This window comes from Lepisosteus oculatus, chromosome 6 (assembly GCF_040954835.1).
Source record: "Lepisosteus oculatus isolate fLepOcu1 chromosome 6, fLepOcu1.hap2, whole genome shotgun sequence".
Lineage (NCBI taxonomy): Eukaryota > Metazoa > Chordata > Actinopteri > Semionotiformes > Lepisosteidae > Lepisosteus > Lepisosteus oculatus.
Genome location: NC_090701.1, coordinates 29,689,479 through 29,716,840, shown reverse-complemented (window position 1 = coordinate 29,716,840; position 27,362 = coordinate 29,689,479). Strand labels below are relative to the sequence as shown.

Sequence of the window (27,362 nt, the reverse complement as noted above, 5' to 3'; positions counted from 1 at the left end):
TATATTAGGTACATCCTGCATTTTGCTAAGTGTGTCTCATCTCAATCATTTGCAAAGTACACTTCAGTTGTTCTGTTAACTTATGTTAACTGTGTCCAGTAGCATTTAATGAATAGAATGTCCCACTACATCGGCTATTTTAAGAACACACGACGGGATTCCGAGAGAGTCCAGAAGTCCAGTTATTTTGTAGGTCAGCCCGAAATCCCCAGTTATTTAGAAATTAGGGTCATTTAATCAAATAAGCAAATGATGATTCAATGCAGGGCAGCACAGCGGTACAGTGATTAGCACTGCTGCCTCGCAGCACTGGGTCCCTGGGTTCAGTTCCAGACCTGGGGTGCTGTCTGTGTGGAGTGTGTGAGAGGAAACTTTGTGTTCGTGTGAGTTTCCGGTTCCCTCCCTCCCAGAAAATGGATGGATGAATGTTTCAGTTAAGGAAACTCTGGTCCTTGAGGGCTTAAGGATGTTCTGATCTTTGTTACAAGTGCTCAGTAAATTACATAAATAAACACAACACCTGTTTAATTGATTATACTGTAGATAAATTGTTTCAGAACTTTAAAAAAAATTAATGGTTTGAAGGCTACCTTTGAAACCTGGTATACACTGCTTACAAAAAGATCATTTAGCCCACCTAGCTTGAGTGGGTGCTGGTAGCTAGTAGCTAAGTTATCCAATGATCCTATCCAATCATTTTTTGAAAGGAGCCAGGGCATCAGCTTTGAAAGCATGGCCGGGAATCTTGTTCCAGACTCCTACAACACTATGTGTAAAGAGGCACCTGATATTGTCTGTTTTAAATGCAATTCCTTTTTGATCCTCCGGTTAATTCTCAAGACTTGTGCTAGGTTGGCTATGTCTATGTGTTTGAGGATTTTTAACTCTTGAATCAGGTTCCTGTAGTCTTCTCTGTTCAAAGCAGTTTTCAATGGTCACCATTAGAAAGAAAGAATTTGGCAAAGTGGGGATTAGTGGGTGTGTTCAGTGATAGTCTCTGTGAGTTTAATACACTTGCATTTTTTGTGAACTTACAGGTTTCTTTCCGAACATAAGATGCAAAAGAAAATATGGTTTCCCCTACCTCACATTCCACCCTCACCCATTACCTGGCACCCTCACTGTTCTCTTCCTCCAAGTTTCTAACAGAAATACACTCACACAACAACACCTCAAGCCCCATGCCAGTCTATATAGTTTGGACTTGCAATAATACCAAATACACGCAGCTACATGGTTACAATAGGCTCCAGCTCCCCCATGACCCTGAATTGGAAGAAGCAGTCAGAAAATAATGGATTTTGTTACAGACTACTTTGACTTTTTTACTAATAATACTCGGTGAGAATAGTGCAGTGCTTGCTTTCAAGTAAATGAGGCTAGACACAGCCTAACTGATATAGTCAAGTTAATAATCTCATTTAAAATTGGTACCACTGTTTGTCAGTTTGTATGATCAGTTACTGATTTGTATAGGTAATAACCCAATCAACAAAGCTTTCAATAATCAGTCTTCTGTTAGATTCACATTAATACACTGCAAAGTTTCCAACGTCACATCACAGCCATTCAGCAATGTGCTTTCCACTTGACTTTGCTTGCAGAGGCTGCTACAGTATAGTAAAGACTCCTGAAGCAGAGATTAAGCCCCAAATGCTTTTGAGTTAATGCATTGGCAGCTACATTCAATTGTCGCAGCTCTGATTTTGACAGCTCCAATTAGAAATTTCTCATTTGCGTAAGAAATGCTTGTGTGGTGTGCAGAGAGAATAGGACTGTCACTTGCAGGTGTTGGGGAGGTCACCTTTGTCTTTCCACTCAGGGCAAGGTGTTTGACTGAGATGATTTTGGAAGGCATGCACTTTTGCATTCTGCTCTGTAACATGTGAGTAGTCTGCTTTCATCTTATTTGCCTGGTCTCACAATATGCTCAGATACTTTTTTTTTCTTTGTCTGTGAGACCAGGATGTGACGGAGAAATATCTTTCCCTACTGCAAGGCTACAGAATGCATTTTGTTATCAAATGTTTTTTTTTTTTTTTAACGTAGTGCTTGCTTTTATAAATCAAACACTTTTGCAGAATTTCAGGGGAGAAGTTTTGCCATGATTAATTTTCCTGCTGCATTTCTTTCTTTTCTTTCCTCTTCGGCAAGCTAAGCATTTCTACAGAAAAAGGATGTCATAGACTGTGGAGGAAGTGTACAGACCCACTGGATAGACAACATGAAATCAAACCCATGTAACAGTGGAATATCTGACAGTGTTTTCTGTTATTCTGCTTTGCAGGGGTTGTCGGGTATGGTGTTGCCCTGGTTAGATTCTTCTAATCTCAGATCAGCCATGAAGGGGAGCTATCTAACTTCAGCTGTGTGAGATGCAAAGAGATACATTTTTTTTCCTATGCTGAGGAGAACACAGTTTTTCTATACTATCTGCTGTGCATGATTAGTTCAAGGGCTAGTTCTAGCTAGAAAAACACAGTTGACCTCCCAACATTTCACAGCGCAGCTACACAATTTTTTTTTATTTCTGAACTTTTATCGCCCTACTCCCCACCTCGCAACCTTCGCTCTTCTAATTCTGCTCTCCTTACTGTCCCCCAAGCCCGTATACACTGTATGGGTGACAGGCCCTTCTCCTGTTATGCCCCCAATCTCTGGAACTCTCTTCCCAAGGATATCAGAGAGTCACCTTCTCTAAACTCCTTCAAATCCAGACTCAAAACCCTCTTCTTCAGAAAAGCCTTTACTTAACTGATTCCATTCTTCACCCCTCTGCTTTTCTTAGTACCACCATCCATGGTCTCCTCTGTATATTGTAATTGTGTTTTATCTTGTGTATTCTTCTTGTTTATTGTTGTTGTCAGCCTGTAAAGCGCTTTGAGAAGCCACCTTTAAAGGCGCAATATAAAATAAAGTTTATTATTATTTTTATTATTATTATGTACACCGTACATCTATTTAAAAAATAACAAATTACACCTAGCAAAAAAAAAGTTATCATTTAAGATACAAGGCTACTCTTTAAGGGGAAATGTATGTGTTTTTTCTGCTTTTAAAAAATTGCCCATGCGCACATGCTGAGTGTTTTATAGTCTCCGTTTTACAGTGTATAGTGGACTTCTTGTTAAACAGGTTTGGCTGGTGATTTGAATAAGCCACCCTTTACCTTTCCACTCATCTATTATCAAAAGATTTACTTTTTATTCTGAGTTTGTATAACTTGTGTTTAATTACACTGTAAAGATGAAAGTATTGAAATATTAACATGTGGTAGGTGCATGGTGATTGTTTATAAGATATAGCCTAAACTATAACTATTGTTTAGGGGTGAGGCAAAATCATTTTGTTGCTTAAATTTATCCTTTGTTCTGACAAGGACTGAGTTATTTTTGTGTTTTAGTGTACATTTGCCTACCTTCTCTATTTTCACTTGGTTAAATGTAAAAGTGCCAATGATATGTAGCACATCCTTTTAAAGGACTAAAGAGATGAAAAAGCATACAGTATGACTGATGAAGGATCTGCGCCTGTGGTACAGGATCTGCGCCTGTGGCTGGAAGGTTGCAGGTTCATATCCCGCGGTCAGCAGAGGAATCCTACTCTGCTGGACTGCTGAGCAGGGCCCTTAACCCCAACTGCTCCAGGGGTGCCATATAAATGACCGACCCTGCGCTCTGACCCCAAGCTTCTCTCCTTGTCTGTGTGTCTCATGGAGAGAAATGGGGGTATGTGAAAAGACGAATTCCTAATACAGGAAATTGTATATGGCCAATAAAATTATCTTATCTAGATTCAGAATATCATGTGGGTATTATATTGCATAAGGTCTTTAATCTTCTTTAAGAGCTATTTTATTCCACTTGCTGTACAATCAGCTTAATCCTGGGCTTTAGAATCCTTCCATGTTCCCGGTTTCTTCTCAAAGCAGGAACCATAGGAAAGATTTAGGTTTTATTCTTCTTGGAGAACAAAAGAGTTGTAATGAAAGTAATGTTAAAAAGAGCACCCAATCAGTCAAAAAAGATCTCTATATTTATAGATAAATTTACTATGCACTCTTACTGATAAAGGTTTGATGAAGGTAAATGGAGTCTATTATTATAGTGTTGTCATTGATGGTTTGAGATGGCATTAAAATGAATTTTAACAAGGAAAATGTTATCTCGGCTACAAAAAATACATTGAGTGACTATCAAGTGCTTGATGTTGAAATGGTTGGAGACACATAGGAAGATTAATTTGTAAATGAAAGCCTCCACACTTAGAATTGTACTGTGCTAAGACTTTTTTATCTTCAACAAACTTGAATAATGAAAAAGCAAACTTCTAAGAAGTTTGAATAGCAGATAACAAGATTACATTTGGTTCATGTGTTTACGTCAATTACAATTGATTCTTATAGAACAGAAGGGCATAAGAACATAGAAACAAGGATAGGCCATTCAAACATTTATCCTTGTTAGGTTTCCGGTAGTCCTAGTATACATGCAGCTTCTGACAGCTGACATCTGACACCATAATGATTATTTTTCATATCTTTACTTACTGATAGACTTTAATTACTGCATTTTCTTACTGTCCTGTATTGATACTTTTATTTTGCTGGTGTTGTCTATCCTGTATTTTTGCACTGTCCTAAGATCAGGTTCAATATGGTGAAACAACATGAAATGTAGAGCTGATCCTGAAATACACTATTTTAGATTCAAACTGTTTAAGAAAATAAAAACTATAGGGTCTTTAGGGATTGCACATATTACACAAATTGCTTATTCTCTGCACATTTTGGAACTCTAAATTAAGGATGTGCATCAGACAGGTTAATTCTTTAAGGTGACTGTTGTCTGTTTTCCTTTTTAAATGAGGTCAGCCATGGCTTAGCACGCAGCCTGGCTCAGGTCAGAATGACATTAATTACAGGAGCTTGTAGACCTACCTGTTTTAGTGATCTATGTGGGCCTAGTTTAATTAGTGGAGCGGAACAGCTCTTGATACACTTTAGTTTAGTTATTTTAAAGGCTTTGTCATGCTATTTCAAATATTTTACACACCTAAATCCTGCAACATTCTTAACAGACACAAATGGAAAAATCTGACAGAAAAAATTCCTAAACAAATAAAGACCTCCATTCTTGAAAGCTTTACTAACAGCGTAGAGAAGATAGACTTGTATTACTTGTTCAGCTGTGTATTGTGCGAAGGTTGAAATGTGTAAAATACTTAAATAATTATTTTAACCTGACAGTGGCAGCAGGTTGGCATTTTTATTGAATTTCCAGGAATATTCAACAAGGTGACAAGTGCATGTTCTGCTGTGTAGGGAGAGCATCTTAGTTATGACTAGCTCAGATAGGTAGCTTCATCGTTATGTGCTGCAAAGGAACAAGTAATAGGTTTATTCCATGCTGAAAAGAGAAGAAAGGAAACACAACGTTTCAGCTGTGGAGCCTTCTTCGGATGTCCCACTAAATATGCTATTTTGGCAAGAGTGTATAGACTTTCTATGGGCACTGTGTAGCTGTTTATTTTTTAAATAGCACACTGTTTAAGCCAGCTAAGGACAAGACAAATTGTTGAAAAATTACTTTTTTGTATTGTATTTCTCAGGACCCTCTACGTAACAAAAAAAGATCTGACAGTTCTCTGCTTATTACAAGATATATCTTCAGATAGCTTGCATTTGATATTGCACAGACATGGCTAATTCCATTTAAATGAGATGGACATCAGTCATCTTGGCACAAGAATCCACATAGAAATTCAGAAACTTTTAAAATAGAATGGAATGAAGAAGAATCCAAAGCTAATTGCAAAACAAGTTACATAGGAAACAAAGTTGAAGAGAAAATCAAACAAACAATCAGATGATCAAGTGCTTATACCTAAGTGCAAGGACCTTCAGGAACCAACTGGATAAAATAATAGCTACCACATTAGCAGGAAATTATGATGTTACTGGAATCACAGAAACCTTGGTAATCTATAATGAGGAAGAGGTAAGTAACATTACTGGATACACTGTTTCACAGAGAGGAAAGATTGAATAATGGATATGTTGTTCTACATATCCAAGAGTATTCAACCTCTGGAACTTAAAACAAATCAAGAATCTTTGGATCTATGTGGGTCAGACTATGTAAACAAATTCAGAGGCATAATGTTAGGGATGTGTTCAGAGTATGCCGTATACATCCCTTAAATCAAAGGATATTATAAATTTTAACACAACATACCTTAAAGCATCAGTTAGAATATTATGTACAATTGTGGTAACTTGGGTCAGTGGTTTTCTCTAGGAAAATTTTAGTTAGAACTCTGAGGAATACTGGGAAAGATCAAAAGACCTTTTGATTCCTTTATTCAGGCTACTTAATTTAGTGGTTTGTTCTTCAAAAGAACCCTAATTCCCAGTGTCAGAAGAATATGGACTCTGGATGGGTGGAGTGTTCCCTTTTGGGGTACTGGGTGGAGTAGGTATAGGCAGTAATATTGTAATGAATCTGGAGGAGTGGACTACAACATCGTTTTTTGTGTTTTAAAATGTACATTCTGCACATTTCATTCATGTGAATCATTTACTTAAACATTGTTAAAAACTTTAATAACTGTGACATGTAGTATTCTCTTAAACAGGCCACACCCTGTAGTCAGGGCCAGATTGACCTGTTTGGGGCTCTCTGGAATGTCATTGTGCTTTCTCCAAAAAGATTCCAGACCCTGAGGAATACTAATTGGTGACTTGTATCTACATGTTCTAGTTGGCTGATTTAAGCTCACTTTTATTGGTTATTTTGCAAATAAGTGAAACATTAACTCAAACAATATAAAAGTTTTCTGATCAGGTTGCTTTTATTGCAGTGACTTTAAGATAAGCATGCTAATTTCTGCCTTAACTTCATTTGGGAAAATTACCACTCTACTTCCACATTTGAAATTGGTACAGTGAAGTAAAGATGTAGTGCTATTTCCATATTTAATACAAATACTCAAGATCACATGTTATTAAACCACAGCTGTTTTTATTAAACAAATTTCAGGTTGAGAATGAATCTTGGAGAAGAAGCCCAAATGTTTAGCTACACTTTAGTACATCTCTAAGCCATTTTGAGGAAACGCAAATTGTCAATGATGATTTTGGTTTCTTGTTTTACTTGGCCTCACAGATCAGGAAGGTATTAGACTCACCTGAGTTCTGTTTAGTCCTTGCAAGCACAGTGCATCGCATATGCAGGAGCTGGACAACATAACCAAGATTAATATCCACATTTTGAAGTGTGGAGTTTCTAGAATCAGATTGCTGAAGGCAACAAAAAAAAGCTCTGTTTCAGCACTTTAAAGAGCTCTTCAGTATTTTTTCTTAACCTTAAATCATTTTCATTTCGTAGAACAACGTATTTTTGATTACTAGACACATTGAGATAAAACAGTCCTCCTAAATGTACCAGTAAATTGGTGCTTCTTTCTGTTAAGCTATGATATCTTATTCAGCAAACAGAAAAGCCCAAAGTTTTTTTGTTTCTCTCTTGATTAATAAAAAGGCCCCCTGGGGCTCTATACAGATTGGTTAATTCAGGCATGTCTGTCATTTTAAATAGTATTAATGATAGGAGTCTTGATGCTATTTTGGCCATTACTTTTACCAATATTTTGCCACTATTACAAATCAAAGGGAACTAATGATGATTAAAATAATATAATGCCATAGGGGTTTAACAGGGTTGAAGCACAATGGGTTATCTTTGTCCATCGGCTAAGCTGACTTATTCTTTCAGTGTATTCCAAGAGTCATTTCTAGTCCACCTCACCTCTTTTAAATGTCTTCCTTATATGATGCAGGATACAGTTCAGTTGAGAAGCCCCTGCCTTGTGTTTGTACATATGCACCAGACTCTTAATATGCATAACTTGTCTAATGGGATTCACTGTTATGTATGGTCTTAGGCCCAGTGTCCAAAGCCATAAGCTTAAGCTGTTGTGAGTAAATTAAGATGTCTCTAAACTTTACTCTCTGCGAGAAATAACCTTTATTTCAGGTTTTGTAACCCAATATCTACACATGCAATTACTAAAACTACTACTATATATATAGACCTATATTCTTTAAAATTGTGATTGTAGAGGAGAAACACCATATACAATTTCTTACTACATTAGTCAAAATAGAAGTAAGCAAGTAATAAGTAAAGCTATCTCAGGACACTCAATGGATCTAGAAAGAGTAATTTTAATCAGTGATACAATTTATTATCATCTAAAAATAATCTGAACTGTAGCTAAATGTCAGGAATATTTACTTTCCTATATGCTGCAGCATTAACTTGAAATGTTTAAAATTAGTTTATACTTTAATGCATATAATACAGATTATGAAGTTACACGTTTTTACTTTCTTACATACAGATTTCATTTACCCATTTAAATGATTGGGTTTGCTGGAGTAAGCTGAGCTAAAGTACCGTATTCTGGGGTACAACAGCTGTAGTGCCCCATCTGGGATTTCTACCCTCAATCCTTTCGCCAGGAGTTCAGAGCTCTGACTTCTAATCCCAGCAGAGCGATCACTTATTTATTTAAAAGGAAACCATTTTAAAATGCCTTCCTTTAAAATCTTTTGTTAAGCAACAGATGGCATAGATTTCGGGTACAAAGTTGGTCATCTATCATGTGTTTGTAAACTGAATAGTGTGAGGAGAATGTGCTGGGAAGACATGCAGAGTTAAATGTGTGCACAGCAGATGCAGATTAGCAGAAGGCTGGTCTGCTGGATTTCCACTGGCTGTGCTGAAAAGGGAAGTGATAATCAGTGCTGACAGCAGGCCGCCCCTACGTCCCTCCCTAGGTCTGCCTCCGCACTGACTTTGCATTCATTCAGAGCTGCTGCTTCCTCACATACTGTACACAACGCTCTTGGTGTTTAGAATCAGATATTCCACACCCAAGGTAAGATAAACAGGAGATGTATTTGAAGACAAAGAGCTGTGTCTATTCCAGTACAAAGGTTACTACCTGCATCAATGACATACGTCTTGCTATTGTTATTGTAGAGTCCAGTGCTTTGTTAGAATGCGGGTGAGTGCCTTTGGCTGTTGCTCTGATGTACTGTAGGTACACAAGAGTACAATTGGTTGTCTCCCAGGTAGGATTTAGATACTTCCTTGTACAGAAACATCTACACTTGGTAAAGACTAAACACTTAGTCTTTGTTCTAAAAGTCTGGTAATATTTTTCCTTTTCCTTTCAGTTTAATGACACATGCATAGGTGTTTGTACTTGTTTCTGGGAGAGTTTAGTCCTCGTTATGCATGATGTCTGTCTTTAGAAATGTAATCCTTTATAGTCTGCAACAATGATAAGATCCAGGATGTTTATCTTCTGAAATAGCCATAGCATGCCATGTTTGTCATAAGTGAATTGAGGAAAGGTCTGCTTTAATACCTCTGTGATTCTAGATTAAAATATCATTTTGATTATACATACTGTGTTGTGAGAGAGTTGTTTTTGACGGATATCTGTGCCGATGAGTTTTAAAAATAAGAAAAGTAGGAACTGTTGTGTGTGTAAATCTTTATGAGTTTTTGTTAGGTTGTATATTTGAGGCGATTCTAGTTATTAGTCCTCTGTAGTTCTGTAACTTTAAAATGCTGGTGTTATTTAAAATATTTTGCAAACAAAACAAAGTTATTCAAAGCTCTATTTAGGTTTAGAGTTTCACAATTCTAAATTTAGCTCGTTTAAAACCATGTTTCATCCTTACTGAATTTTTCTTAGTGGCTACATCTGTAATTTGTGGTTTGTTAGAATGAATGTGCGTTTTTAATACATTAGCTGTTCCTAGTTTATTCTGTTACATCTGAAGACCAGATGTTGAGATGTCTCAGAAAGGATAATAAAACTCTGTGTAAATGTCTGTGTACTGCATGTTTGTGCAGTTTAACTTAATAAAATATTGTCATCTCAAAATAAGTATGAATATTACTGGAAGTAAAAAAAAAAGACACTGAGTTTCAAGTTTTTAAAAAAAAAAATCTACATATAGACCCATTTATCAAAACCTAAAAAGTGACTCCCTTTTTAATATGCTTTATTTTGTGGTGAGTCAAATAATTATAGAAAATTGATGTTCTTCTGTTGCCTAGCCATCACACCTTCTGGCGGCAGGAAGCTCATGCTACGTTCTACTCCATCTGTTTTGAATAGTTTATTTCAACATTATATAATGTAATCTGTATAGTGTTCCCATAAATGTATATTAATAATGTAAGACCGTAAACACATTTAAAAATCTGCAACTGTACCATTTTAAGTTTAGAAACCACAGTAGTATTATCAAATTTTCAAAAACAAAGGAACTGGTTCCACACCCCTTCCACCCACTACAATTGATGGTCAACCTGTTGAAATTGTCAAAGACTAAGTATTTGGGACTGGTCATTGACAAGAACTTAAAATGGGACAAATGTGTCAAAGGTCAACAGAGACTCTTCTTTCTTAGAATACACAGCTACTTTAAGGCAGATAAAACTATCCTTACACTTTTCTACAAATCATTGAAAGTGTCTTAACATACTGCTTCACTTGTTGGCTTGGCAACATAAGTACCGGTAATTGTAATAGGCTTGGTAAATTAGTGAATATAAATGACAAAATAATCAGGATTAATCAAATCAACTTTTACAAACAGAGGGTGACTAAGAAGGCCAAAAGCATCAGGGAGTCTGTGTCTCACCCCCTCCATTGTGAATTCACACTTCTCTTCTATTCTGGGAGATGCCTCTGTGCCCCCAGGTGTAAAACCAACAGACTCAGGAAATCTTTCATTCCCACTGCAATTACACTCTTAAACAATGCAAAGTAACTGTTCAGGTGGGTAGCTGCGTCAGCATGCGTAGGCTGCAAAGAAACAAGTAATGGGTTTATTCCATGCTGAAAAGAGAAGAAAGAAAACGCAACGTTTTGGCTGTGGAGCCTTCATCAGGTGTGAGCTCACACCTGAAGAAGGCTCCATGGCCAAAACGTTGCGTTTTCTTTCTTCTCTTTTCAGAATGGAAAGTAACTACCTTGTCTCTTGTTTCTTTTCTCCTGTAACACTACTGTATTCTCTTCCCTTTCGATGATGTGTTTTTGTCATTGTGTTGTGTTTGACTGTGCCGTAAAACAAATTTCCCCTAGGGGACAATAAAGCTTGATTTGAATTTAATTGAATAGAATTATTGGATTTCTGGGTCATGACACTTTAGGCTTGCACAGTATGGCCTTCCTAAGTTCTCAGTCCTATACCGTTAAGTAGGTCTGCTAAATTCATGAATCAGCTGCTGTACATTTCTTAAGGCATGGTGGCATTGCCGTCTTGCAGCTCCTGTGGCTTCAGTGCGAACAGGGTAATTCAGACATATAAGACAGACAATGTGATCATTTGGGTTTTTGGCAGGTTCTCAGGTTTCGTACCACATCCCAGAAACGTACAAATAAGATTTCATTGCTCACCCTGCATTGTCCTTTTCCATAGGGGGAACCAATAGGGATTTTGTGACCTGTAGGTTATGTTCCCAGTGTAATCAGTACTAGCTATATTGCTGTAGAGAGATAGACTTCAAAGGGCTCAGTGTTTGTTTTCCTCTCGTTTTCAGTCATTCTGATCAATAAGTTTCCCCTTTTGTCTGAGGAGAAAGAAAATTGTAAATTTTCCACATGTAATACTCAAAACAGGAAAACAAAGGAAATGTTTATTTAAAACATGTTGTTAGAGTTGATGTGGAAGAGTATTAAAAGTCTGAAGCTATGTCTTATCTTATAAACCTTTCATTGGTAGATAAGCAGACATACAGATCTTGTTTCTTAAGGTGCATAACATCTTAGCTAAGGACAAATTAGCTATATGGGCCAAATGGCCACTGTTCATTTATAACCTTTCTTATGTTCTTAGTTGCTTTTAGGTCAAGTCTCAGTTTAATCCTTTCGCTGGCCTGAGGTGACACTATTAAGATGTACTCTGAGCTAAACCCAAAACACATCTTCTGTCCCCACCTATGCTTGTCTTATCTGAGCTAATCTTTCCCATTGCAGGAATATATAGCCAACATCCTGGTCATAGTTCAGTGCTGTGGAATCAGATCAGTCTCTTGCAGCAACTTAACAGACCTCTCAACCCCAATGTGGTACCTGTTCAAGGAAAGCTAATAATTACAAGGCTAATTTGTAGGTAAAGACACACCTGATTTCTTTTAAAAAAATATATTATTCCAGTAATATTTATTGAAAGGCAGTGCTTTAAAGTGACCCAGGCAATATAAAGAGCAAATTGCAGAGCCATCTTGCTGTTTTTTTTGGATATATTTGTAGCTGACTTTAGTTTCTGTCGTATGCTTTTAATTGATATGGGAATATCATAGAAATCAAAAGTCTTGAATTGGAAGAGTTTGGTAAAAGTAGTATTGACTTAAGTTAGATAGCCTCTGATATCTCTCTGTTTGTCCTCTAGCGATGGCAGGACCAAGACCTGTGGTGCTGAGCGGGCCATCTGGAGCTGGAAAAAGCACCCTGCTCAAACGGTTGCTCAAGGAGTACGAGGGGGTCTTTGGTTTCAGCGTCTCACGTAGGTATCTTACTGTACCCTAATCTTCTGCTTTATGGCTCTTGGACACTGAATCTCATCGACTTAATACTTCGGGGGTCTTGGCTTCCCCAGTATGGCCTTGTACGTCCTTAAGCCTCAGGCTCACCATTCTTGTGTGAAGCTTTGCCTTCTGCCTTAACTTTCTGTAGTTCTCAGGTACATTCTGTCTGCTTGGAGTCTGTGCTATGTTTGTTAAAGGATCTGAACCTTTTCCATTTCTTTCAGAAATTTACAATAATCCATTATTCCTCTAAATGTAATGGTCTGTGTATCTTTTATTCCTGTATCTGTTTGCCTTTCTGTTCAATTTGTGCTTTCTGGCGTGGCATGGCACTGTTTTGAAGTGCCAGTTTAGCTCTGTGGCTCTCTGGGGTTCTCAGGATCAGCAGGTTTCTGAAACTCTCCACTGCCTTGTACTGTCAAAACATACAGTCAAGAAGTTTACCAAGTAGTAACCAAGGCAATGAGAAGTCAGTGGCATTTGAACAGTGGCATGATGGTTAGCTTTGCAGCCTTGCGGTTCTAGGCTCCTGGTCTCTGACATCTGTTTGGAGTTTGCATGTTTTCCTAACTTTCACATAATATGTCACCCATTGTTCCAGTTTCCTCTAACTTCACACATCCAGGCGGGGCCTGACCGGCTCTTCTAAATCTGCCATTTCTGTGGTCCTGTGATGGACTGATCAGATGGCTGGTCCTGTGCTCTGAACTTGCACACTATGCTTCCGGGATTGGCTCTGGTGTTCTGCATACGTCATCATCAGAATAAGCAGCTTACTTATAATTGATGGGTGGATCTTTGATACAGAGTAGCTGATTTGCCACTTGTCTTTTGATATTGCAAAAGACTTTCAGAAACCTACTGATCCTGAACACAGCCCTTTGATATTCCCATCCACCACTTCTGTAGAAGGATGTTTACAAAGATTATCAAATTAACACGTTGGCAAGATTAAGAAAAAAGAGAAAAAATATGAATATTTGTGTTGGAATTTAATTTTCAACTATAATAACTGCATGATGTTTTTTACTACAAAATTGCCTTAAAAATTGTGTAAAAAGTGGGAAACTAATGTACCTGAAAATTCTATTGTATTTTTAATTGTACCTATTATAAAGTTTTTGGTAAACAAACTATGATATATAGTATAAGCTTCACTTGACGATGTTTGTGGATAGAACATTCAGAATGGGCCTTACTGTATTCTTAGTAAATACTGCTTTGGATTTTTTTTCACCTTTATCTCTAGACAGTTCATTTGTAGCGAGAAGTTAAAACATACCCCTACCAGTATAAAGCCAAAAGAAAAACTGAAGTTTTTAAATGTGTTATTTTCAGTAGCAGATGGAATAAAATTCCAGTATCTGAAGTTGAGCGGAAGAATGGCTTCTTACCAGTTCTTCTGTAGCTTTTAACCACTAAAGAGCTCTGATAAACTCACTCTGTCTCTTGTTTCTAGATACAACACGAAACCCCCGACCTGGAGAGGTGAACGGCAAAGGTGAGTATTCCTGCACATACACAATATTAATTTTACTTCAATACTCCCTTTATTTATTTTCATTTTAAACTGCATTTTAACATGTTTTACATTAAGCACTTCAAATGTAGCACAAAAAAGCTTTCAGTATTTTTTTTAAATTATCCGTTTAACTTGCTTAGATCTCCTTCAGACTTTTGTATTATGCTACCTTGTCAACTCCAGAACTTTTCTTCTTATTGCCATAGGTACGAAAAGACCCCAAACAATTTTATTTGCAGATCTGAATATGGGAACATGTTTGGCAGATAGGTAATGCATACCTTCAGTAAGCACTGGCATTGCACAGCTCTTAAGGCCATTTAAAATAATGCCAAGAATTACTAACCACATGATACAGTATGCATGTACAGGAATATTTCTTTATTTTGATGAACACAGTATGAACATGTTGAGATTAATCTTATGAAGCTAATCTTGTAATTCTTTGATCACAAAAATATGATTTTCTTTTCTGCCGAATAAAACAGAAATTATTTAATTAAGCCCAAAGGTAAAACAAACTTCTCATATTAGTTTCACTGTAGTTTTGTACTTCGTGATTTTTTTTAGTACTTAGCTGCGTGATTATAGTGTATTTAATCTTAGGTTTAGTTCTTTCTTTCAGTTCAAAAAGATTAGATACATTTGCTCTCACATTTGCACCAGTTTTCGATTTTTTTTTTTACTTTTTAGGCATGTTTTCTTTTTAGGGACTTTTGAAAAATTGGAAGTGTGCGGGTTTTCTCATGTGTATGTAAAGACAATACTTCAATGGGAAGAGGTCTTAGAACAAAGCCATTTCCTGCCACCTTCTGTCACCAAGACCAGTGTTTCATTTTTATCTTGTCAGGGATCTTCTTTTCATTTCACTTATACTGTAGTAGAAATAGCATTGGGGTACGTAAGTGTTTTGGCACTTTCTGAGAAGAGCTGTTGGTTCCTTAGGAAGTCCTTAAGTATATAACTCTAAATGAGAAATTGAAGATTAAATTGAAAATAATTTGTATGCCTCAATATTTATATTAACAGGGCTACGTGTCTTTAAGGTACTAAAGCAGAAGTCAAATCATATTGGGCAAATGTAAGCGGGTATTTTTAATTGATAAGTGAGAAACTGGCACATGACAGACATATTAATATTAATTGTAGTAACAGTGCAACAAGATGGCATTGACAGTTGAAAATCAACAATATTTGCTTCTCTTATCTTCTACATCTCACTTTTTCTATATCTCACTTTGTCACCCTGTAAAATGTATTGATTATTCCTTTGCATAACTCCCCTTTATGGATAAGAGGAAATATAGCTTCTATATCACTGCTGTAGAACGTGAATAGAATTACTACTAAGGATTACTAATACTGTCGTAGTTTGTTTTCCAAATATTCATAGTTTTCAAACATTGATAAATTCAGTTATCATGATTTAGTTCTTTTTTCCACTGTACTTACACTGTACTGTATTTGTATTGTTATCCCAAAATGCTTATCGTTATTTTACCCCTCATTAGCTATTCAAATATACAGCCGGTTGAATTTGAGGCTATGATGTAATGATGCAGACAGTTCTTCAGCTAAACAGTGAATAAACGGGATTGCAGGTTACATCCTGGAATAAATACTTCTGTGGATCTTTTGTACTATGCCAAGAAAACTTTCTTCATACTAGCGTTGCGTAGCAGAATAAATGTTTTTCCTTTTGGCATCCAGTCTTTTTTTTGCTTCATTCCAGTGACAGTGTGAAAAAAATAGCGCTTCTTACTCCCAAGTGTACTGCATTGATGCTCTTTCCATCATTTCAAGCCCAGAATTCAAATTCATGTCTCACTTTGTGAAAAAGAGCTCAACTACTTTTTTTGTACCCTTTTTTCTCCATAGGCTTGAAATATCTCCCTATCCTTCTTGAGGCGACAACTTTATTGCCCCTAGCAGACGTCCTCTCATCAGCTAGAGGTGTTAACTCCTTATCTTGGTTTAGAAATTCTTATGCAGTTGATCAAATTATTTTTAGTTAGTTCAGAACATAGGCCTTAGGGTTAACCTTCTGAAAGGACAAAAATTGTCAGAGAATATTACAAATGACAGTTTGATTTTTTTGTGCTGTATTCTCTGGCTTTGAATCAATACCTACAGTATGTGTTCTTCTTACTCAAAATGGCAAAACTTGCACTTTGGAGTAAAAAGCTTTTGAAAATAGCCCCCTTTGATTCTTTCTTGGGGTTGCTTGTGCTTGTTGCTTGTCGAAAAGAGCGGACACCTACATCCACCTTTCAGAACACCTAAGGATTTATAGTTTATTCTGATTATAATTATTACCTTCAGTACTCATTGTTAGCATTAATACCCCCCCCTCCCCCCCAGGTTGTTTCGATAATAGGGAGCCCATTTATTATCCTCAAAGTGTTTGATCTATGAGTTTTCCAGACAACCATCTTAATCAATCACATTTTCTTTAACAAGGGAAAAATCTGCACTAAATTCATCTGAGCCTACAGGCAAACTTTGTAGTGCCTGTTCACAGTGGTTGAAGTTTATGGTAAAACTGTGGTCCTATTAATTATGATTTCCTGAAAATGGTTCTTTTCTGCTTCAGCAAAAGTAATAAATGCATAGTATAATTTTGAAATTGGTCCTCCAACTGAGCATAAGACGTGATAAGGTTTTCCCCGTGATGGAAATCATGGGTTTCATACATCTATAGTATAAGAGGGTGTTACTTTGGAGGTGTCATTGTGAAAAACTCAATGCAATCAATTCTTAAATAGCTCGTATATGGAATGTTTTTTTTTCAATAAAGGCACAGTACTACACACAATACTGCAGTGATTGGATACGTTTTAACAATATGGAATTGTAGATTGCTGCTGAATTCATATGGGGATTGATAAAAGAAGTCCCATTCCAATGCAATAAGGAGGAATCTACCAAATGAATTTAGAACATGTAACTTTACAGTGCAGGAGGTGGTACAGTTTTGGTATCACCTTGGGTTATTGGAAAGATAATTGAATCTTCTTGTTCAACAATTTGAAGCTAGCAGTAGTTCATTTATATATATATATTTTAGCTCTTTAATTGCATTGGTAACCTTACAAGTATCCTTTGTGAGATCTGTACCCACAAGCTTGCGATTGGAAGTCCAGAGCCCTAGCCAGTACACATTGGTTTTTTCCTTAATAGACCTGCCCTATTAGAGCTGACAGAAGGTAGACTGGACTGTACAATTATCTGATTACAACCCCTTTGAACTTGCCAGCTCAGAGTTGTGGTGTACACAGCATATTTAAGAGTTCAGGTGCTCATCTAGGGCGAGAAATTAGCTGTCTATTTTTGCCCCCAAGTCATTCTTAAAGACGTTGGGTATCATTTAAATTGTTTTTGATCATTTAAACCCCTCTTTATTTCCAAGTAAAAAAAAAAATACTAGGGCTTTCATTTGTTTGTTCCATGATTCGGCTGCATCTCTGTGCAAAGTCCAGTACAAATTAAACACTTTTCTGAGGGATAAATGGGTTTCATCCTATTGAAAGAATGACAATCTTACTGCTAGATTGCTAACTATAGATAACACAATAACTGGTTACTTACTTATGTTTTTCAATCTTTATCTCTTTTTCCTCTTTAGTTGTGATTGTCAGTATGTTGATGTGTAGTTAGTAGCTGAGTAGCTTTACCCTCTTTGTTACCGTTTTCCTCAAGAATTCTGCTATTGCTAACAGTATCCCTTTAGGACTAATGGTAACATTTCTAATTGTGAGAGACTAGTACTATATGTCAAACCTTCATGTCACACTTTTTGAACATCGGAATTATTCTAGATTTCCAGTTATGGAGCAGGATGTTCCCTGCAAAACTGCTTCCCTAGACTAATTGTGACAGACATCAATAAAAACTAGATCACTTCAGATTGAAACTGTTAGAAATGATTGTTGTGTCAGTGATTTTGAAATAGTCGTTGTATAGAGTAGAAATGCAGGCAAATTTAATCTTTTCTTTATTGTTAGATGTTATTGCTTACTCTGTGTTTTAGAGTAAGTTGTGTGTGTTTTTTTATTAATAGCTACTTATGTAAACATAATAGAATATAGCTGGGCACTTAAGATACCAATAGCCTAGAGATGGAAAAACATATTGAAGATTACGGTTAATAGCATTAACTGTAAAAGAAACTGTACATTATGTTGGAAATATCGAGATACTATTAAGTTTGTTCTTGTAACACTGTTGGAAAAAATTGGAATCTAAATTTTGTAAGTGAAAAACAGGGAAGTCTTAACAATTCTACTTGACATGGTCATCTTTTCAGTAAGGTGAGTGGAAAGAAAACCAATCAGTCCTGTCAACTGGTAAAAAAAAAGGATGGGAGAATTAAAACATGTCAGACATGGGACAAGCCTACATCTAACCAGGTGGCCCTTGAGAGCCGAGTATTGAGCATCAGGCTCAATCCTGATGGTCAGCAGAAGTACTGTGCAAGGAGTCTTTATTCAACAGAAACCTATAAATACACCTAATAACTACTAAAATGTGGCTCTCAGCACAGACAAATGTTTAATCAATAAACCACACACAAACCTATTTACAGACAATAGAGGTTCTAAAAACCTGTAGTGGCAGGTCAGCTGAAACTGCAATCCTCATTACTGCTGGCCTACCACAGCATGTTTAGAATTGTCCTTTTGTTTTGTGTTTTAAGACTCACTGAGTCTGAGATGTAAACAAAGGCTTTAGAAAGGCTTTTATCAGTTTTCCAGGAAAACTCGGAGAACTTGCTTTTCTTCAAATGCAACCATGTCCAGTTGCTGAAGTATCTTAAATTCAGGAAGGAGGCTTGAGTTTAGCTATGGCCTGAAACAACATAAAGACTCATCCACATCCACAAAGGTCACACAAATTAGAATCGGGGCTTCTTTTCATACCTAGTTTGTAGATGATTCATCTAGAAAAGATGGTAAAAATGGCATCATGTACTGATCTCGGAAAATTGAAAATGATAAAATAACTGTTTTTTACATGGTCCTATAAAAGGAAAGCTCATGATGTTTAATCAATATCTGGCTTCTTCTGCAGTACAAAATACAAAAAAGTATGTAATATTTCCACAAGAAGCCAGTAATCTATTCCCTAAACTATTAGGGTTCTAGGAGGTCACTTGAAGGAGAAATGTGGACCCCTGTCTTATAAGAAGACAGTCATGCTTCCACTCAGTTATTCACTTCTACCTGTAAAATCAGTGGTGTGAGAGACATGAACTTGGATAAACCGCTTTCTGTATGGCTTATGGCTGTATTTTGTGTCATTTTTTTCATAGTGAGCTTTCATGTTCATTACTTTCACCAAGCAGAAGCCGCTTCTTTGCTGTCCATGTTACTGCTTCTCGTTCATATGAACAATGGCTTTTCTTTTTCCCCAATTCCACTGAAGATTACCATTATGTGACAAGAGAGGCAATGCAGAAAGCTATAGATTCTGGGGAATTCATCGAGAATGCAGAGTTTTCTGGTAACATCTATGGAACAAGGTATGTGGGATCAATTTCTTGCTACCTTTTCTTTTGTTGAGTAGACCACATTTTGGTATGTCAAGCTGTTTTTCAGTAGTCGCCTCTTCTGTAAGTTTTGGGCAAACACCATTTGGTACATAAGGTTCCATTAAATTTATTGTAGTCAAGAATTGGATCATTTCTCACTAGCCAAGATCACCAACTTGCCTGGTGGTCGGGATATATACCAGTAGTGCTTATAACACAACTTATTTTTAATGTGGACGTTTTATCTCTCAAAAGTCAATCAAACAGACTAGTTTTGTAGAAAAAAAGGTTTTCAAACTTCAAACTGCAATCAAAAATAATGTATGTATTGTATGTTGCCATTTCTTGGTTCTGCTACTACTGGCATTGCTCACAGGTTGAAAACATGGAACAGGTAGAAGTTAATTATATGCTGAAAAGTAGAAAGAACAGAATGTTTCAGCTTGTTCAGATGCTCTTTTTTCTATTTCCTTTTCTGGTGTAATTAACTTCTATTTGTTCCTTTGCAGCCAGCTCCCCAACCTCAAAAGTAAAATATCATGGAGTGGCTGTAACAAGTTTTAAGAGACAAATCCTTACTATAAATGGAACTTTAAATGTATATAAAATACACTTTTAAAAAACATGTTACAAATAAACATTAGTTTGTGATTCCACTTACGCTGCAAGAAAATTGAACAAACGTAATATTTCTTATAACCCATCTAAAAGTTCTTATTGGGACTAAGCGATGGCACGTCTGTCAGTCTGTTTGACTTACCGCTCTTAAGCGGAGGACAGCCTTAAGTCATCTGCTGAGAACAGCTGTCGGTGTTTAAAGGAACATTTGAAAACATAATTAGTCCGGGGGCTTAACTATTTCTTACTGCTAATCCTAGCCATGTCAAAGTTCAAGAGTGTTAGTGTCCATCAAAGCAGGCTTGTTACAGGAAAAAAGCTGTTTTCCTTTTGCAAATCCTGGACAATTCAAGATGATTTTGAAAGATGTATCCTTGATACCTAAAGTAATTGGAAATGTAAATCTGTCCAGTAAAGATTTGTAGGTTCATCCTTACTTTTCATATGAGTGTATTTCAGTTTCACTGGTTTCGAGGTTGAATGTAGTTTCCTGAAGTAAGACAGTTAAAAATTTGTAATGTGGAGCTTTTGGAAAGCAACAGCTTGGGTGAATTAATTAGGAATCTCCCAAGTTAGATCATGTTGTAAAGAAAATACAGGCTAGACTTTTGTAACATGCAGAGAATTTAAATTTGTTTTAGAGCATGAATCAATGTTTTTGCAGAGTTAAATTGTACCTTCAGCATTTCCTCTTTGCTCAGAACCTTTCTTATGACAAAAATTGTTCTTAACCTGAAATAGTAGTGCCACCTGCTGGTTAACCAGCATTTATGTTCAGAGATAGACGTGTTGGTTCACAACCAGCAATTTATGTTCAGAAATACATGTGTTTGATCTCAACTGATCAGCAGTCCCCAGTGATTAGAATGCAGAGTGTAGCAATGTACAGAATTCTCCAAAACTGCATAAACATTTGGGGTGTCCAGCCCCAGGAAAGGGTTATGAATTATATATAAGGTAAACTGATGCCAAAAGACTTTGTAATGGAGGTTTACAACTGCATATAATTCTTCTGTTGGATTTTTGCACAGATACACATTAGTGAGTGTGCATATTACAGAAACGCAACATCACACAGATTTCTTTCTCTACAGCAAGGCATCTGTGCAGGACGTTCAGGCCAAAAACCTGATTTGTATCCTGGACATTGACATGCAGGGTGTGAAGAACATCAAGAAGACAGACCTCAATCCCATCTACGTGTCCATTCAGCCACCCTCCATGGAGATCCTTGTAAGTGTCCTAGGCCAGTGCTTCTTTCTCATCAATAACCACATACAGTTTTTGCTTTTCAGAAAGTACCCATCTACATATGGAGTATATGCATCTTACTTTCAATAGTACTTCTTGTTCTTCCCTATCCTCACCTATGGTCACGAGGTTTTGGGTAGTGACAAAAAGAATGAGACTGCAGGCAGAAGCGTCAGAAATGAGTTTCTCTGTAGTGTGTTCGGGCTTACTTCTCTGTGACAGGGTGGGGAGCCTGGCAGTCCAGGAGGACCTCAGAGTAGAATCATCGATCCTCTTGATCAAGGGGAGCCAGGTGAGGTGGTTTGGGCATTTGGTGAGGATGCCCCTTGTGAGCCTCTCACTGCAGATCTATCGGTCATCTGAGAAGAAATCACAGGGCTGACCCAGAACACGCTGGAGGGATTATATCTCTCAGCCGGCTTGGGAGCACCTGGTACGGAGCTGGAGACTCTTGCTGGGGAAGGGGAAGTCTGGCTTGTGGTTAGAAAATGGATGGATGGACATTCAACTACTAGACAACCTGCAGACCAGTGTTCAGTAAAGAACATGAGGACAAAAAAATGGAGATCCCTTTTCTATGTTTAGTGTATCTTGTGTATTTCTGTATTTTTACATAGTTTGTCTGCCTGTCTGTGCCAGGCTTAACAAAGATGTAAGCACTTCTTTGTTTTGACTTTCTTACAAAACCGCATATGTTCATTGAGAAGGTGTTGTGGAACATAAATTTGTGTTCACTAAAACATCTAGTGTCTCCTGTTTTGTCTCCACTCTTTACCCATCAATGCAAGCTGTTGTAGCAGGATAGTTGAATACATCATGGGCATAAAATGATCATAGTGGTTAAAGAATTTCAATGGTGAAAGATTGCATAAAAGATTTCATGATTAGAATGAATTATTCACATCAGAGCTTGATATTTTCTTATGTTCTGCATAATTCTATCACTGAGTCAAACTGAAGTTTTCAATACCTTAGCATATTAACCTTCATAGTATGAGTAGGCAATTTATTCCATGCATTATTAATTTTCTTTGTGAAACAATGGTGTGTGTGGAGGTAAAGGATTGATATAGGATATAAAAGTAATGTGATTGAGTGGTTAAGGAAAACATTTTTGAGAACAAATGTAAATTAATCCCATAATCTATATGTGACGTAATGCAAAGCTTCTATTATGTGTGTACCAGCACTTGGTGATGAGCAGTTTACCATAAACTTAATATTTATACTTTATAAAGACACCTTTTTAAAAGATTTACCTCAGACATTCATAAATCTGTTTGAAGTTTATTGTAAAAATAAACACTAACCTATAGGCTCCTCAATGTGTTATAATTTTTGATGTGAAAGGATTATGTACTGAGGTAGTAATAGTGATAGTAAATAATGCCAAGTAAACATATTTAAAGAAATAAATCTCTAAGGACTGATTTTTGTTTCCCCAGGAAAAACGGTTACGAGACAGACAGACTGAAACAGAGCAAAGTTTACAGAAACGTCTAGAAGCAGCTCGAATTGATATGGAGATCAGTAAGTTTCAGCTTTCAGTTTAAGGGATTGAGGTTCCTTGCATTATTGATTTCATTATCACAAATACATTTTAGGTACATAAACCCAATTAAATAAGAGTCTGAGCACACATGCAACATATTTGCACACTAAGTATCCAATAAGTGTGCTATTTTAATTGTATTTATGAGTACCTGGCGATACAGAGTTGAACGAGTTAAGGAGTTAAGGAGAGTAATCTTTTGAAATTAACATTTAAATATCTGACTAGTTTCTCTTTTTTTCAGGTAAGGAATCTGGTCTTTTTGATGTTGTAATTATCAATGATGATTTAGAAGAAGCATATGGAAAATTAAAAGGGGTACTCATTGAGGTAAGTTTGTGCTGTTATTTTTAAATGTAAAATGGAAGAGACGATAAAAGAACAAGCTTTCTACCTGTTGTGTCTTACAGCTTATAGTTGTACTTCTATTTTGTCACTGGTGATTTTTGTGTTGATTCATATGCCATGGTCAAACTTCTGTCATTAACATTTCTAGGCTAAGTAACTCCACTGTTCTGTCAACATGTTGTTTTGTTTGTCTTTGTCCTTACTGTTTAACTTAATAATGATATTATTCAAGTCCTTTTTGTGATTGCATACTTACTGTATGAAAGAATGATGATGGGTTTTTAAGATTCTTTGTAAAACAAAATACGATCTTTATTTTTTTAATACATTTTTCCATGGTACGTATTTAAAATGTAATGGTTTTGTCCACCACTTGAGATTAAAATTTCAACCCATATTAGGGAAATAGATTGCATGGCCAGATATAAAACTAAACATCTACTATTTCTTTCAAACATATAACTTATTTTTGAGTACATGTTGAAGTGTAATGAAATGTTTGTCTAAAAGCTTACTTTTTTACCTTTTTTGCAACAGGAAATCAATAAAGTCCAGGATGCTCAAAAATCCTGAAAGACTAAAATGAAAGAAGTCTACCTCACAGGCCACTCCTGAGAACAAGAACAGCAGCCTTCCATTCCAGTACCCAACATTCCCTCATACAGCTGGGACTCTAACTAGAACAAGTACTTATGTATTTTAACTGCTAATTTTAATTTAGGAAATCCCCAGGTAGACTTGTAATGTTTTCCAATCCGAAGGGGCAGTTACTTTGTTTTATAGGTTTACATGTATATAATTAGGGGACAATTTTATTCAGTTTTTCTTAGCTGGTTAATATTATGACTTTTTATATTTAAATATATATTTACAGTGCATACAGGAGTTGTACTTGTCCTTGCTCTGTACAGCACTCAGGAGCTTTGAAATGTCGTTAATTACAAATGTATATTCCCCAGTCTTGGCCACATTTTGTCATCATTGAAGTAGAGTAACTGGAACAACGGTACAGTCAAGTGTTTAATGTTCTACAGCTAACTGTACTATAATGTACATATAAAAGAAAATGTTTTATGCATGAATCATGTATAGCTTATTTTCCAAGAGAGATCTGAATTTATTCATTACTTTTTATTTCTTTTGAAAAACTGAAACATTTTCTAGCTGGTGACAGTCGGCATCTTGCATTAGCAGACATTTGAAGGAAGATTTATGGTTCTCACTTCAGTGTGTGCATTTCTGACGTGTTGATGCTGTAACTAGAACAAAATTTTACCTAGTGAAGTTCCAGCTACCTTTTATTCACAGTGCAAAATACATTTATCAAATAAGCTCAATAGTTTAAAAATTGTTAAAATTTTATAGATTATGACTTTGTTTCCTATGTGATTTTCAAATAGTAACATTACTATTATTTTCTGTTTCTGTTGCTCAGTCTGTTTTGGTATACATTTGTACGTCTATTTGTATTATGTATTTTGTAGGACACCATCTGTATACTGTATGAAGTAATGGAATAGCCCAGTCTTCACTCAATACATAACATAAATGCATCTTTCTTAAATGTCATCCCATAATCAGTGCAGTGTAAACATAAGTGTGCTGAGTTTGTATCCTATCATTGAAACCTTGGCAAGTGGCTGGAACTGGGTTTTACAAACCAATCATTCGTATAGGAAAAAAAAACTACGGAATAAGTAATATCAACAGAGTGTTTGATCAACTTTTGATTAATGAGTCATCAAAACAGTCAGCCAACCCAAGAATGCCAAAGACCAGGCCCTGAACGTGTGTAGCCATGAAGGAAGAGGTGAACTATTGTTCTAAGAATTGTTCCTAAACCAATGCTGCAATGATCCTTTAAATATTTTACCCTTGGTGTAATATAGACAAATATTCATATAAATAACTTACAATTTCAAATTGTGTTTCATATTCTGGCTAATGGAACAATGCACATGTCCATGTAATAATGTGTGTGTTTTTAAGAAAAAAAAATACTGGAAATTGAAACATAACACATTATGTTAACAGTTCAGATGATGTGATGACAACAAAGTCAATTTCAGTGATCTCCATAAGCAATTAAGCCACCTTCAGTTTTGTTTGATTTTATTATTTAAGTGGCTAAATTTTATATTGTTTTTTATATGTGTTTTTTAACTGTCAAAATAAGATTTGTTTGCAAGTATGAGTGCACCCTGCCTTTTATGATTTATTTTGACCTCTTCTGACAATGTCTTATTCTAAGGTCGAGCAGGAAACCTTAACAATGGCAAAGAAGGAGTACTAGAATTTATGGCACAAAGGAGAGCGAAGAAATCTCTTGTGCAAGAACTTGAATTAAAAAAAGATTTTCTTTACAAATCTTTCCATTCCAGGAAATTGTACCCACTTTATGTCCTGCACAAATATCTAAGAACTAAGCACACGTAGCAGCCACACAACTTGAAATGCATGATAGCAATATGCTAAATAGGAACACTCCTTCCTTCAGTGGAATGAAATAATGCTTTGAGAAATCATTTCTTACTTATTGTGAGCTTCTGTAACATGTACCTGTATGTGGCTGTGCTAGTTTAATAAATGCCGTGTGGCACTTTATACTTTCCAGGTGTTGTCATTTGCATCTAGCATAACTACAGTGGTCACATTAAACTAAACATGCTCACTACCTCTCAGGAACGATGTTATAGTGTACCCTAAATAAGGAATGAATTTATCCTGTTATTGCATTTGACAAATGTAACAATGTGGGAGTAGGAGGAGCCGCGGCAAGCACCCGTAAAAGTGAACGGCCCGTCAGAGAGGGAGGTGTGAGGTTAGTGAGGACCGAGAAGAAAACAAAAAGGAAAAATAGAAGAATGTGCCACTGAGTAGTGTGGCGCCCTGGCTCGACTTGCCCTATTTAGCGTATCCCGATGACACCTGCCTAGCACTAGAGATGTATTCTTCTGAACAGGAACTAGAACAACAAGATTATGCACTCTTAATAGACCCATATACCACACATCTCCTTCCAAAGGAAAACTTCAAAGTCTGTGATTTGCAGCCCAGACTTTAATAGGTTAGTATACTAGACAAGTGCAAGTAAACTCACATTGCACATCTCATTTAAGTATCACATGTAAAATTTTGTGTTACAGACATTTTATTTGTGGTTTTCTTTTACATGTCTGTATACATCAAACTGGAGAAATGTAATTTCATGAGATTTATCCAATGTGCATTCACCTCCTTTTAGTAAAGCAATTTCAGTGGCACTGAAGCATAAATGCCTTAATTTCCTTCTTTTATATTTGCCAAGAGGATGAGAATGACATGGCATATCTTCAGCATAAATTGTCATAGGACTAATATGGACTTGTATTTCTATATTTGCTTATTATGGACAAAAAAGTTGGAAATAAGAATTACACTATTCATAATTCAGTAAACAAAATTCAAGTTACTGTCAAATTATTAAGTTTGTTGTATTTGGTAGATATGTTGTGTTTTTATAATCGGCAACACATGGATTGTTGCAAAAGAAATCTTCACGTAATTTATCATATAAATATAAATATTGTAATAAAACTAAATGAGAATCAAATTATAATTTTTTCATGTAATATAACAATTCTGAATCCTGTTTTTAACTCAAAGAGCCTTCCATGTTGAAGTCAATTCTGAATTCTGCAATCTTAGAGCCAGAATTAAACTTCAACGCACTTGGATCTCTAAAGACAAACCCAGTACATAAATACAGGCTTACACCAAATAAATGCAGGCAGCCTTTCTAGAACAAAGTCACCATCTGATACTAGGTTTTCAGAGTCCACATTGCACATTTACAGAAAACGTTTGATTTAATATAGACCTAGAAGGCATTGATTAGGCAAGGAAGAGATAAATGTGAAATTATGACAAAAATATTGTTGTGGA

General features: G+C 36.3%; 1 protein-coding gene across 5 annotated transcripts in view; it reads left to right on the top strand.

Moving 5' to 3' along the window:
• The window catches only part of guk1a (guanylate kinase 1a), a 30,268-nt gene extending 4,219 nt beyond the window's left edge, over positions 1-26,049 (top strand). For 2 of the 5 annotated variants that reach the window (XM_015354154.2, XM_015354153.2), the window contains exons 2-9: positions 12,482-12,595; positions 14,077-14,118; positions 16,018-16,092; positions 19,564-19,660; positions 21,382-21,520; positions 22,984-23,068; positions 23,335-23,420; positions 23,976-26,049. In XM_015354154.2, the coding sequence (XP_015209640.1) occupies positions 12,482-12,595; positions 14,077-14,118; positions 16,018-16,092; positions 19,564-19,660; positions 21,382-21,520; positions 22,984-23,068; positions 23,335-23,420; positions 23,976-24,011 (674 nt within the window). In that variant the 3' untranslated portion in view covers positions 24,012-26,049. Of the gene's footprint in view, positions 1-8,837; positions 8,944-12,066; positions 12,203-12,481; positions 12,596-14,076; positions 14,119-16,017; positions 16,093-19,563; positions 19,661-21,381; positions 21,521-22,983; positions 23,069-23,334; positions 23,421-23,975 lie in introns of those variants that run through there. The other 3 variants (XM_015354156.2, XM_015354155.2, XM_015354157.2) reach the window with 3 other exon arrangements.
• The last annotated feature ends 1,313 nt before the right edge of the window (positions 26,050-27,362 follow it).